Here is a 15,102-nt window from a genome sequence, read left to right on the forward strand (position 1 = left end):
GTAAAAATACGAAATTTACCTTAAGCTTCGTACTTGAACAACTAATTTCATTAAAGGGAAAACTAGATCTTTATCTAGGAGAAATCTATTTTAAAATTTCTTTAATGAAAGTGATTTTATAAAATGCTTCAGGCTGAGGGGAATCTGTCGACTTCATCATCTTGTTCCTTTAAAATTTTAACAATGATAGAAACGTGTATTTGTTTCCAAATGACTTTCACGGATATTAACGCATTTGAGCCTCACAAAAACACGAAGAAGCAACAGCGTTGCCAAATCCAGCTTTTCTCCTTTTTGGGAGACTCCCAGATAGTAAAAAGAGTGGCCTGAGTGGTTTGGTTTTTGTTTTTTCAATCTTGCCGGTTAAAATGCCACCCTTTTTAATCTATTAAACACCTTGGCAAAGGAGTGTTTTGAGTTTTGATGGAAGCCAGGTGGGCTCCCTCTGTGTTCTGGAACACTCACGTAATTGGCGTGTAGCACAGTGAAGAACTCGGGGTTGGTGATGAACTTCACCGCTGGGGACTGCAGCAACAAGGTGATTTTCTGTGAATTCACTGGAGAAAGTGACCCTTCTCTCCTCAGATCTGGAAAAAGTAAAGCAAAGCAGAGGATGCATTGGAAAAAAAAGTCATTTCAAATACAGCACTTCTCTCTCTACACCAGCACTGCGTAAGCTTTGACCGGACAGCTGGAGCAGACTGTTGTTCTGAATAGTGATCTGACCAGGTGTCACCGTGATAGGGACCCGATGTCATATCACTTTGTGTGGGTGCCAGTTAAGAGTCATTATCTCCTAGGAGCGCTCCGGCATCACTTCAGTTAGGCTCAAGTCCTCAAACATCTTGTCCCTTTTATGACAATGATGGTTCTCTTATTGCTTTGATGAGTGGCTAAGCATAGTCATGGCTGTTTGCAGAAAGCGGCACAATTCTTCCCCTCCCTGTATCCACACCCATCTGCACGAGGCTCTGTACTTCTCCCCTCGTGGAACTCAGCTAACCTGTGCCTTGCTTTAAGTAACAGGACTTGGCAGAGCTTGTAAGCCAGGGCTGCAAGAAGTCTTTGTGTTCCCACACTCTCTTAGAACCCTGCCACCACTGGGAGAACACGCTTGGGCTAGTCTGGTACAAGATGAGAAGCTCCGGGGAGCAGGGACAAGCCAGGCCAGCTGAGACCGTGTCAGGCCCGCCAGCCCGCAGCTGACTGGGTAGCTGACTAAGGACGCATGCGTGAGCCCCGCAGCAAATGCAATTGCTCACCTGTGGGATAAATGCAAGGCTGGGAGTTTAAGCTGCTATGTTTTGGGATAGTTTGTTACATAGCAAATGCAAAGGGATCCAACACCAAACTCAGAAAGAAATTTTCTGTTCCTTTTTTCCTCTTGCTTTTAATTACTCGACCACTTGACCACATCTCTCTCAGAGGTCACAGAAATGAATAAATAGAAAAACCTAAACCAGTCAGTCCAGCTCACGTATTGTTGGTGGGACTGTGTATGCACACGAAAACCCACCGATCTGCACTGCAGTAGGGAGCGGGGAGCGCTGGCAGAGCTGGTAGTCCTGCTTGCTAGCCCTCACTGTTCCCCGAGCTTCCAAAGTGCCATCATTCAACCCAAGTCAAGAGAAAGTGGTTTACGATGTCACTGCGATAATCTTATGCCATTACAGGTATAAAAAGCTGAAGCCAGTCTTCTCGGCCTTCTGAATATTCTCGTCTGAGTTCCACTCAGGCAGTTTCAAAGACATGAAAAGCAGACCCCTGGCCGATGCCTGGCCTACAGTATTAGGAAAACAGTCTCGGGGGCAGAGTGCAGAAGGCAAGCTCACCGGAAAACCTCTTTACTCCCAGGTTGCTTCCTCAAGGGGGAATTGTGTTTTATTCTAAATGCACACAAATAATTATTCCAATCTTGCCAGATAGCTTCTTTGAAGTAGACTGAATTTTCATTGCATGTTTTATTTATAAGTGGAAAATTCTTAGGACACCGACACATACATTCACTCAACAAGAAATGATTAGGCCACTGAAACAATGGCCTCGATGCACAAGAAGGAGTTTTCTTACTGCGAATTCACATCTCCTTTATGTTCCTGGTGGGAAACTCCTGTCTGTTTCTCACTGCTGGCACCAAGCCTCTTTTCCCTCCACCCTGACTGGCCTCCCCCATTCCACTGCTCTTCTCCCCAGGACCCAGTGCACGGCGCCATCCCCCAAGGCAGGGGCGGATGTCACACTGTCACACTGCCTCCGGATGCCATCCCAGGAGACGCAGGTCCCTTCCTCCCATACCTAAGCTTGACTGAGAAGATTCAGCCTCTGAGTCGCTCCCACCGCCTCCTCCACTGCCTCCTGCCGGGACCGGCTCACAACTTTGGCTTCCAGAATCTTCTTCGGGCCTCTCTGTTGCGATGGTTCGCTGAATATTTTGGTACCTTTGCATCACAAAACGGAAAGACAGGAGTTAACCTTCGCTTCTTGGCTTGTTGGGGGCTGACACTCTGAATCAGGTAACTGGAGAAATCTGTAAAGAATTGTAAATAAATGCTTAAAATTCCCGCAAGATACCAAAACAATTGGCAAGGCAAGTCTGTCCAGATGATTGGACTTTCTGCTTTGTAAACTGTGGGAAGTGTCAAGTATGGTGACTTTTACCCATTAACATGAATAACTAGTCACAAAAAACAGCCCCTGCCTGGCATTAAACTAAACGAGACTAAGTCTAAAATAATCGTTTGGGAAATAACTTAAAATGTTACAACTAAGATATCAAATCACTTCTCCATTATTGTAATGAGTCCACAAACCAGAGAATAGTTCTACTCACTTCTTTGTATCTGACAGGTAACTGATACCACTGGCAGGAACCGTGGAAATATTACATACTAAAAGCACACTGGCCAACAAATGAATGTTTCCTGCTGATTTGAAGACTCATTTTATTTTTCCTCCCATGTTGAGGACGCAGCCGGTCAGCCGGCCAGTCAGTCACCTTCCCAGTTACCTACTAAATATTTACTAACTCGTCCAATATGCCCAGGCTCTGGGCTGGACTTTCAGATCCAAGTCAGGACGAGAATAGGGTATTACGCTCTGAACACACACCGTGGAGGTAGAACAAAGAGGAAATGGCATGTAAGCCATGACACTAACAATGTCAAACAGCTGTCCTGAAGCGTAAGACACAGACGAAGAAACACCTAGACGCATATATTTTGAATCAGTATGAACCCTTTGGGGACCTTGCTGGGAGAGAATGTAGAATGACATGCACAGAAGAAGCTGGGTGGTGGAACCAGGATGTGTGGGCCTTGGGCAGCGGGAGGGGACCAGCGGAAGGGGAGGCAGGGAGCACTGCCAGGGTGCCCATGGCCCAGTTCGAATGTTATTCTCTAGGCATGGCTTCTCCAACTCGAACTGGAGCAGAATCACAGGAACCCGGGGAAACACAGACAGCGGGGCCCCACTCCCAGAATTTCTCAGATTCAGGAGGTCTGGGGAGGGCGGAGGCAAGGATTTGCATTTCTAACTAGTTCCCAGGTGAGGCTGATGCTGCTGGTCCAGGGACCAACTTTGAGAACCATGACTTCCACCTAGATGGGGAATGTCCTGGAGGAAGAGAGCATGAATTGGGGAGAGCAGTTGGGAACCAACCACTGCTATAGTCTAGGCTGGAAGTCGTTAAAGACCTGGACACACGCAGGGATGGCGAGCATGCTGTGGGGGGAGGGGAATGCCCACCCACGGCAGGGACAGTAAGATCTCCTGTCTCTGCCCACAAAATACAGACATTCCCTAAACCTCCCTGCCTCTGAGAGCCCGCTCGGCCTATTTACGCTGTATTTTATAGGCAGCTGCCCAGCTGTGTCCTTCCTCTTTGCTCTACTTCCCTCCGTCCAAGCAGCCTCCTTCTCCTCCCCCACATGACTTCTCTTTTGCCTAATGTCTCAGCCTACCGAGGCATATGACCAGGATTCAGCTTCCCTTTTCCTCAAGGCACAGCAGGAACGGGAGAAGGAGCTGAATTCAAGAGAGACTTCGCTAAGTGAAATAAGTCAAGCAGAGAAAGACAATTATCATATGATGTCTCTCATCTATGGAACATAAGAACTAGGAAGATCGGTAGGGGAAGAAAGGGATAAAGAAAGGGGGGGTAATCAGAAGGGGGAATGAACCATGAGAGACTGTGGACTCTGAGAAACAAACTGAGGGCTTCAGAGGGGAGGGGGTGGGGGAATGGGATAGGCTGGTGATGGGTAGTAAGGAGGGCACGTATTGCATGGTGCACTGGGTGTTATACGCAACTAATGAATCATCGAACTTTACATCAGAAACCGGAGATGTACTGTATGGTGACTAACATAACATAATAAAAAAAACATTAAAAAAAAAGACTTCGCAGCCGACTTTGAGTAATTTTACATGTAGCCTCAATGACACTTGGGGCCTGTCTGGATGCGGAGGTTGAAGGAGGAGACAATCGTGAAGGTAAGTGAAGGAGCCCACACTGAAAAGGGGCACGCAGGAGGACAGGCGGGGCGGGGGGGAGATTTTGGTGTGGATTTGGACATGTTGACTGGGAGGTCGCTGATTTCATGCAAGTGGCAGCAGGCAGAGGAATGTTGCTGTATGAGTCTTGTGCCCAGGAGAGAGATACGGGCATGGAAGAAGAGGTGTAAAGAGGAGGAGGAGAGTGAGAGGTCAGGAGAGCAGTGAATACCCAGGTCTCCAGATGCAGTCCAACATGGGGCAAGGGGGCCATATCATTACAGACAAGGTCTGCTGTGGCAGGGTTTCTGAAGACCAGAGACCTCTTTCTTTGACCTCAAAAATGAATTTTTGTTTTCACAAGTGTGGTCTCTAGACCACTTGCAAGAGAATCAGCTGGGCGATTGTTATAATCCCAGAAATTGAAGCAAAATTGAAATCTGCATTTCTAAGAAGTCTTTCAGGTAGCATTACTTACATCTCGGTTTAAGAATCACTGGTTGCTTTCTTTAAGTTGTATTTTATCTAGAGAGGCTCAGCCACTCACTCCCGACACATGTCAGGAGACATCTTTGCCTGCAGCCGTTACGGTGAGGCATTCCTGAGAAGGCTTCTAATAAGAAAACATGGAGGGGGCAGGAATGAGCAAAGAATTATATAGAGAAATACCCATGTTTATTGACCACGTCAACACGTCTGTGGTCTGGAGGTTGTGGGGAAGGTGAAGGATGGCTGTCTGCCACCTGCCCCATCAGGGAGCGCCACCATGGCGGGAGGGATGGAGTGGCCCAGTGAGAAGCTGCCTAAGTGTGTAACCTTGACCAGGGGAGGAATGGGACAGCCACAGACCAAGGGAGCTGCTGTCAGAGGGATCCCCTAAATGACTCATGGCAAGCTGCATTTTCCAAAAGTGGCTCAACAATATTTTTAGTCCTACGTGCTCTCCTAGAACATAATTACTCATCTATTAAGAGGTAGAATCAATGTTCCCTTCCCTTGAACCTGGGAAGGTCTTGTCGCTGCCTTGACTAATTGAGGATAATATAAGTGACGGTTTGCAGTGGCCATGTGGTGAGGCCACGTGGGAAGTCCACGGGTAGGTGTTTTGGCTGACAGTCACAGCCAGCAACAACCTCCAGATATGTGGGTCACCAGCCCCAGCCATCCTCTGACTACAACCACAAGACAATACCCCAAGAGAGAACAGCTTCACTGAACCCAGTCAACCATGAGAAATAAAACTGATATATAATAACAATGATGGAAACAATAAATTATCATTGTTTTATGCCCCCAAGTTTGGGTGGTTTGTTACTCTGCAATAGATATTAGAACAGGGCTCAGACAAATATAAAGTTGTAGCCTCACTTTTCCTTCCCGAAGTGCAGTGGCCATAGAAGAGAACTTCTATGAGTCAATGCAATCTTATTTGATGATGAAAGTGTCAGTAATTTCACAACCTGCTGTGTCCTCAGTTGGACTTTGGTTGCCTTGTGCCTTACTGAGCCAACAGCCTCAAATCCCAGGTGCCACACCCTAGCCCTGGTCTTTGCTGAAGTGCAAGGACAGTTTGGGGACAGCAGGACACACAGCAGTTTGTGGACAGGTCACTCAGCGAGGGCAGGATCGCAGCCTCAGAAGCTCGCTCTGTTTTCAAGATGAGAGAGGAAGTCAGAAAGCAGGTTCTCTCACATTTCATCAGGAATTACCCTTCCATGTCCTCCTTCCCCCCCCTTTTCTTTTCCAGAAAAAGGCCACATTTTATATTATGTAAAGAATTTATGGAAATTGGTAAGAAAGTCAGCTGGAATATCTCATTTATAAATGAATACACACACAGGAACACACCAAACCAAACAAGAAAAAAACCTTCCAAAATTGAGCCAAACCAAACAAAAACCAACCTCACAAAGCCCAAGACCATACAGTTCTCATGGGAGGAGCTACAATTGGTAAAAGAAAATCTTATGGAAACAAAAGTTGACCCTCCCTGTAAGAAGTGAAATGTAAGAACCAAAGTACCAGGAGTACCTCTTCGGTCAACAAAACCACACCAAAAGATGGGGTGGAAGTGAAGCCATTGTTGCTGGCAGAGTGAGCCCACAGAAACACTTTAGAAAACATTAGGCATTGATACCAAATACCAAAACCATAGTGATCTCCCGTGGCCTGCTCTTTTGAGGACGTAACCCCAAGGAAACACTACTACGAGACAATACTAATATTTAACAGGGTCTTTAGCCTTATCCAGAATAGTGATGAAAAGTCAGGAAAACACCCAGCAGAATGGCAAATGAAGTTAACTAAAGTACAATGCGTTCATTGGAATACTAGACAATCATTTAAATGATACTCTGAGGCTCTGTAGTGATATGGAAATGCTTATAGCGTGGGAAGTGAGAAGAGAATATAAAACTAACTATATATTATCATCCTAGCTACGCGAGGCCTATGCATGTACATGGAAATTCAAGACAAGATTTTTTAAAAAGGTAAACCCTGGGGTAGTAGCATTATATATATATATATATATATATATATATATATATATATAATTTTTTTTTCATATTTAAAACTTCCATGTCTCAATAATAGAAAAATTTTATCCAAATAACTAAAAAACCAAACTTCAGTTGATTATTTAAAGTGAGAATACATATTTGTATTTTCTGCTTGTTCCATAAATATCTGTGAGGGTAAATTGAGTTAATTCAGAACATTCTGAAAGTGTAAGAATTCATTAGAGAAACTGTCTTACACTGAGTCCTGTTAGACGCTGGCACCACACCAGGCACCGGGAGGGGCCCCCAGCAGGACAAGGCAGAAGGTTTCAGTCACAGGGCTGTAGAAGAGACGACCACCAGCTCTCTGTGGAGGGTTCTGGGAGGATTTTGGGGACCACAGGACATTCTCCTGGACCTTAGCAGAGTGGAGATGTGACCACGTGACAGGCAGGCAGTGAGAGACGTCTCTGCAGTAGGAGCGCATGGTCAAGCCATAAAGGCCAGGAAGGGTGTGCTGCATTTGGGGAGTGGCCGAGGTTGAACGTGGTCACCATAGGCCACTTTGTGCCCTCCGCATTTCTCAGCATACGTTTCCCTGCACAAACATTTGACTTTCCTAATCACGCAGTCAGGAGTCCAGGGAAACTCCTTTGATGGGGTCCAGGGCAGGCCACCTCAAAATACGCCATTCTGGCATGCTGATTATTTTGAATTCAAGTTACTTAAAAAACAACCAGTGCACAAGGACATGCTGACCCTCCTCTGTTCTCCTGAGGGCAGGAAGTGAGTTCCCCATGTGAAGGGTACTCTTTCTGCACCTGGACGGTGGTAGTCGTCCTTATCGCCAGGGATAGGGAATCAGGGTCAAGAAGGCTGTGTAAGCAAACCTTATTCGTCTTCGCTAATTTACTACCCAAACCTGTTTGTCTTGTCAATTCTTCACGCACAAAAGATGTTTCTTTGTCTAAAAGGTATCAAAGCTGCCTGCTTTTGGTCATTTCTTTGAGTCTCACGTTTCTGCGAGCTTCCATACATACGAAATTAAATCTGCTTTTCTCCTGTTCATCATTCTTATGTCGATTTAATTGTTAAGTCAGCCAAAGATCTTAGAAGGGGAGAAAGAAGGGTGTTCCTTCCCTACACCTTGCAACCCTGAGAAATATTTGTTTTGCTGTGAGACAGCGATTGTTGTAAATTCCTCCTGATAACCAACCGAAGGTTATCAAAAAACGACCCCCCGTGAGTGGAGAAAAGACTGGCAGTATACTTTCTGTGGCTGCCTTATCGCGCCGAATCACTGAAAAACTCACCATGCTTGAACGTATTAGGTTCAGATAAGGGCTGATGAGCTGGGATACTTATCTTAAGTTTATCTGGCCTTTCCTAAGTAGGTTTTTCCACAAGAAATAAGTACTTTCTCAAGCCGCCAAATTCCTTTTCTTTTTATCTGTCCAGATGCATGCAGGAAGTACCACTTACTGTTCTCCGAAGTCTGGCCGCCTCTCCCAGTGTGTTTAGCTCCACTGGGGGGCACGGGAATGTACACATTAAAGCCTGCAAAACTTCTCTAGAGGCCTGATTCAGGATGGATTTGGCCTAATTTTTATATTATACAACCTAAACATGATGAGCTTTCATGGATTTTTATGTCCTAGGTCAAGGTGCTCCCTCCTGCTTCAATGTATTGTTTTCTTCTAGTGCTGGAACCGTACCTCCCACGGATGATAGCCTGGGGATGCTCTCCCTACTTCTCAGCCTGCTCCTCGAGTTCAGCTTCTCTGCTCTGGCAGGACAGACCCAGAGGCTCTTTCTGCCTATGGGATCTCACTCTGGTCTCTACGTAAAATGAGCTTTTGCTGTGTCCGCCACGTTTTTATTTACAGGAGTTTTGTCGTAATCACCACGGAAGGGCTCTCCTGTGGATTTTTGGTGCATTCTTATCTAATAAAGCTGGTTATCACGAGTTCGGTAATGTGTTTTCTTTCCGTGGGAATGACTGTAGAGAAATGTACTGCCAATGAAAATCCTTCACGGTTCTCATTAATGGCTTTAAACGCTTGGCTACTGATGGAGAAAGAGTGGAAAAGTGAATGTTTTCCAAGATGCTAAAGCAGTAACAGAATCCTGGGGATTTTCACCTAAGTAAGCTCCTCTGTGTGCAATAGTAACCACAACTTCAATTTGTTGCTTCCGTGTATTTTTCATAAGACTAAATTGTCCACTTAAGTTTCCTGGCTGATCCCGTTAATTTCCAGTTGCTAATTCTGTATAGTTCCTCTCAACTTTTCCTTTATCTTATCCTAATGAGATGGCATGTGGATTCAGCTGAATTCAAGCCTGCAGTTTGTGGTCCTGGCTACTCGAAGTATCCCAAGGCTGCCATCTTGGCCATAAAGAAGCAGGAGGTCGGATATGATGGTCATGCTAGCTTACAGCATGAGAGAAATGCTATTTAGGGTCTCATTTGCAGGTTAAAAACCAAAATGTCATTTTTACAATTTCACTAGTAAGGGTTTAGTTTTTAGACAAAACAATTCTCAAAAACCGTTTTTGAACATGTTTTTTTCCTAAGAGGAAAGCTTTTTAGGAATTACTGAGTATATAGCAATTAGGGGACCAGGGTAGACGTGAATACAGTGATGGCACTGTTTTTTTCTCCAGGCAGCTTTTAGAATTCTATGGAACCCATCCTTGGAATGTTTTCAGGTTTTTGAGTTCTGGGCCCCTTTGAGAATCTCATGACAGATATGGACCCGTCTGACAGAAAAATGTGCATACAATTTCTGGAGGGTTCATGAAACAATGGCACCCTCAGTGAATACCTGGGGAAGAGGGTGGTCGAGGGGCCCTCGGTTAAGAACACCTGCCATCAAGAAGTTCAGAGGATTCTCCAGCTTTAAATGACACTCAGGCTTAGTTTTTGTCCTGTCACCAAATTCTCAATCTAGCTTTCCAAGTACCCACTATAAATAGGTTTCCTGAGATATGTAATTACTTCCCAGTTTCCTCACACAATCTGAGCACCAAAGTGTAAGGGGGTTTCTCTGGCTGCCATTGTCCTTTCCCAGTGGTTCACAGGGGTTCCCTGCATATGCTGATCACCAACCGCCTGTTGAGTTGCTCCATCTGCTGGATGGACCCCGATCTCCGCATCCCATCAGGGGTGGCTGCTGCGGTCGGACGCTGCCAGGTGGTCGTGCGGTTCACGTGGTCCACATAAAAGACCCGGCCGTGGCTGTCAATGCGAGCTTCCCAGTCTGGTGTGTAATAAAGAGGCAAAAAGAAAAATCAAGGACAAACTACTGTTTCATGGGCAACAGATACCACTGCCAGGTCCTCTGGAGGTAGAACTCCCCGTTGGCTACCTGCTGGAGGCCACACACTGCCCAGGGCACCCGCCATGACTTCTGAGGGACTAGGAGCCTATTGGACTCAGCTTCTCTTGAGCAGTCACTGTGGTTCCTCCAACATGACCTATGTTACAATTCTACTATTTTCTAAAGAGAAAGTCTGGTGTTTATTTCTTCCTTTAACAATTTCCATCCTGTCAATCTTGCTGGCTACTCAAATTACAGCTGGAAGACTGGAAACATCCTCCAGTGAGAACTGACAGTCTGATGCCAGAGAATCCTTTCTTTGCTAAATCTGAGAGACACCGACTAGTCGGTGAGGGGATGATGGCTGTCATATTAAAAAACCGCTTTTATCTACAGTTCTAAGATACTGTACCTGAAACTTTAGATGACCTCTATCCAATACTTCGCAACTTTAATGGATTACCATTCCTCTTGAGGAAGAATGGAAGGATTTGATCCCTTCAAACCATCCTTTTGGTAAGTTGTGAGTTTACAGAGCCTTTCCAACCCACCTGCGGCTGCCAAATATCTCTTGGCAAAACAAAACAAACCCAGTAACAACTATTAACACGCATCAAGCTTTTAAATACGTCTTTGTGGATAAAGAACCATCACGAACAGTAGAGGGAGCTCAAGACAAAGATAAATCCCTTTACCGCTCAGATTTCAAAGCCAACAAACTAAACGCGGAAGCATGGCTGATAAACTACGTAGTGGGTGGAGGGGTGCGGTGGGGTGGGGTGGAGAAGTCCTCCACACCGGGAGAGCTGGAAGTAATACGTACGTATCTGAGCTTCACACGGAAGAGCAATGTCTGCTGTATAGCAATGGGCAAAGCTTTGAGAGTCCAAATGTGAAAACGTGGTGGAAATAACAGCTTCATGAGAAAGTTATGCTGAAAAATGCGTTAGACTAAGGAAGAAAAAGCAAAAATGACTGCAAATGGAGGAAAAACTATTCAGCCTTTTAAGTAAGAAAATCCATAGCTTTTGGGAGTAGGTCAGATATTAATAATTCTATTGAAAAATTATCATTCAGGTAATGACATAGCAACTCTCAATTTTTTTTTAAATGAAAAAAACCCCAATATATTTGGTATATTAATGGTTTTATGTATGGCTTATGTCTGACATTTACCTGAGGAATTGCCAAATAATGCCCAATGGAAACCAAGATACCAGAACACACCAAATCTACGTTGTCTAAGACAGACTGAAGGAAAAAATGTAGTCAGATTGTATAAATATATTCTAAAGGTGTTGATTAAAATTGACTACTAGATAATTCAGCTCAACCGTTAGTTGTCAATGTTAAATAGCTCACTGATGAAACTGTGTATACGTGTAACTACTAGGTAAGTAATCTTGATCCAAAAATTCTGAAATGTCAGGGATTCCCAAACTAGGAGCAACCGGACAATTTTTTTTTTCCTGAACTCAACATGACTGTCATTCAACAAAGAATGAACATTAATCTTTGAAGAGTATTGTGGTATCTGGTTCAGTTGAACAAACTCCTCTCAGCAATCCCTATGAACAAAAAACTATGCCAGGTCCCATGGGCACATTGCTGAGAAACTAATGCCCCCACCCTCCAGGTTCCCACAGGGAAGAAAGGGCTCCTTCAAAGACATAGCTCCAGTCTCATAAATTCTCCAAGGAAAACACTAGAGAATGGTGCAGTGCAGTGGTAATAACAATTCTCTCTACAAGTTTCCGTATTTCCAAATCTCTCGTGGAAAAGGATGGCAAGCCAGCCAGACAGGCCCTTCTATCAATCTATTAAATATCTACTAGTGCTAATTATAAATGCATAATGCTAAATTCTTGTAAATATGCAGAAAGTAATAGCTAAGTGTACTTAGAGATTATAAGCATGTTTTCTGGGTTGCTCTGTAAAGAATTGACTTCCACATATTGTGTAAAGAAAGAATTTCCAAACAGAACTTCAGGCCTCAGCACGTCCTGAGGGACATGGCGCTGTGTTGCCTAGACAGATTCCTGCCAGCCATTACCTTTATGATGCTGGGGTAAGTTAGGGCAATTCAGTTGTGACTGCAAGACTTAGCAAATACAAAATTCTACCTTCTCCATGAAGTCTAGGAACAATGTAGAGCTTGATAATGTATCATCGTTAGTTACTATACTAACAAAAGCCTGTAGAATTATTCCCCCTTTATCTTTTTACTTTAACAAATGCAATACCATGTTTGTTGTCTAGACCTTTCTCTTGAACTTCAATCACACATCCAACGGCCTCCTTGACATCACTACCTAGACGACATCTCCAACGCACCATGGTCAAAATCAAGCTCCAGATCTTTCCCAGCAAAACCTGCTCTATCTGCAGCCTTCCTTTTCCATCCCCATCGAAGGTAATTCCATCCTTCCAGGTTAAAATTCTCGAGATCATTCTTGATTCCTACCTCTGTCTGTCAGCAAACCTACCCCCGGAATAGATGTCTAGAATGCGACTACTTCTCCCCGCCTCCGCGGCTCCCACCCTGGCCCTGGCCACCAGTGCCTCTCACCGGGGCCACAGCATTAACCCTATGTTGGGTTTCATGCTTCTGTCCTTCCTCCTCAAAATTTAACGCCAACAGAGCAACCACAGGAAACCTTCCAAAACCTAAGTCAGAGAAAGTCACTTCTCTGCTCTAAACCTACAATGCTCCCCTTTCATCCAGAGGAAAAGCTGAAGCTCGTAAGGGGTCTACAGGGCCCAGTGTGATCTGGGTCCCTGATATGTCCCTGACCTTATCAGCCACTGCTGTCTCCCTGCTCCAGACCCCCGGGTCTCCAGGCTGTTCCTCGGACCCACCAGGCAGGCTGTTCTCTTTTCTCAGGAAGCTCTTGCTCCCCACGGATAACCCTCTTACCTCCTCCAAGCCCAGCTTCCAATGTGCCTCTCAATGAAGCCTCCCTGATCGCTTTATTTAAAACGGTGAAGCAGCCATCACCCCGCCCTCCAAACCCTGCTGTCGCGCTCCGCTTGTTTCCCCGTAGCACCTCTCACCGTCTAACATGGAACACTATTGCCTTGTTCACTCTTTTTATTGTGTGTGGGTCTCTGCCGAGCTAGACTGTATGCTCCCTGCGGGCAGGGATCTTTGTCTGTTTTGTTTACCTCAAACAGGGCTTCACAGAGCAAGCATTTAATGAATATTTGTTAAATGAATGACTCTCAAGAAAATTCTGTTGTTAGGCTTCACTGCCAACTTTTGTCATATTTTTCAGTGTTGGATGAACAGAGAGTTGAAACCCAACTGGAGAAATCTGTTTTCATTGTTAAAAAACAGCTTACATAAAGTATTTAAAACAGACTTATATTCAATTATTTACAAGGTCTGTATGTATAACTAGTTTTTACTCTTGCATGGATTGGAAGTCAATTCATACACAAATGAATTGATAGGTTTTTTGTTGTTGTTGTTGTGGGGAAAGCGTTCCTTTCCTGGAGAGAACATGTTATAGATATTTTTTACGTATGTGCTAAGTAGAAAGTGTAGTGACACTGAAATTTTACTAGTCATTTGTGGACTACCCATAAATGAATGTATAATGTCAAAGAAACATCGATTCCTTGTATCCTGGCAAGATTTCGCTGTTGTAAAATTTATCAAATCTTAGAGGTTATCTTTGCTTGAGAAACGAGCCTAAGCCAAAACAGAGATGTTCTAGAATTATTCATGAACGTATATGACACTAAGTGAATGTATAATGCCCAGGGTATCAGTTCCTTCTAAGAAATGTGTTATATCGTAGTATTATACTGTTAAGGCTGGAATGGTATCTAGGGACTACCTAGTCTGATCTAGCATTTAGCTAATGAGAAAATTAAGGCTTTACTTTACAAATAAGAAAACTGAGTCTCTGAGATATTAAATGATTTCCCCAAGTTCAAATGACTAGTTTAATAATGATTAGTTACACAGTTGTCAGGAGAAAATGATACGGAATACCATCCCTAAGATGATACTTTTTTCTGGAAGTCCCTAAGAACTGCAGAAGAAATAGGCTGTCACCTATAGATGGAAGTTATAGCAAAGAAAACGCAAGTCCTTGCATCCCGATGGCTTGAATGTTTTATTAGATAGAAGTGCCTGTGATATAACAGGGCCAATGGGGAACAACAGGACTATTCCACCTTGACCTGCGAACTTCTAAATATAAAATAGTAAAATTTGGAACTGTGAGGTCATGTACAGTTTGCAAGGCCTAGTCAAGTCTCGTAAAGAAATTCTGTTTCAGAAGTTGAGGGGAACTGAAGGTACTAGATTATCTCTTTGAGATCACATACTGAAATCATTAGTTAAAAACACCTATTTTTATAGCAGGTGCCATATATATATAAAATTTTAAAAATAGTATAAGGTATGGAATTGGGGAAGAGTTTGGATGTGTACACACAAGTTCATACTGACCTGTTTAGACTTGATAGGAAGAATTAAGACAGAGATTTTAAAAACTAAAGCTTACTTGGTGGAAGAGGCTCATCGATTGTTGGGTAGTGATGATGTTCAGGCCTCAAGGAAGGAAGCTGGCTTACTGGCTGGGAATTATGGAGTATAGGACATTCACCTACGGACAAGATAGTCAAGACATTCAGATTCACTCATGGCTGCAGCAATGTCATCACAAAAGCATGACTGTAAAACAAACCACTACAAGAAAAAACCCCCAGAGTGGGCAATCTATTTTTTGTGTCAGTTTGCTACATTCACAGTCATTCATGAGAGAGGAAATAGGGGG

At 44.1% G+C, this 15,102-nt stretch overlaps 1 protein-coding gene across 1 annotated transcript in view; it reads right to left on the reverse strand.

Annotated features, from left to right (window-relative positions):
* The window catches only part of HECW1 (HECT, C2 and WW domain containing E3 ubiquitin protein ligase 1), a 436,937-nt gene that overhangs the window by 82,111 nt on the left and 339,724 nt on the right, over positions 1-15,102 (reverse strand). Inside the window, exons 10-13 of the mRNA XM_026502740.4 lie at positions 14,830-14,931; positions 10,102-10,252; positions 2,296-2,438; positions 466-587 (exon numbers count right to left, since the gene is read on the reverse strand). Of these exons, the coding sequence (XP_026358525.3) occupies positions 466-587; positions 2,296-2,438; positions 10,102-10,252; positions 14,830-14,931 (518 nt within the window). The remainder of the gene's footprint in view (positions 1-465; positions 588-2,295; positions 2,439-10,101; positions 10,253-14,829; positions 14,932-15,102) is intronic.

This window comes from Ursus arctos, unplaced genomic scaffold, assembly GCF_023065955.2.
Source record: "Ursus arctos isolate Adak ecotype North America unplaced genomic scaffold, UrsArc2.0 scaffold_3, whole genome shotgun sequence".
NCBI classification, from domain to species: domain Eukaryota; kingdom Metazoa; phylum Chordata; class Mammalia; order Carnivora; family Ursidae; genus Ursus; species Ursus arctos.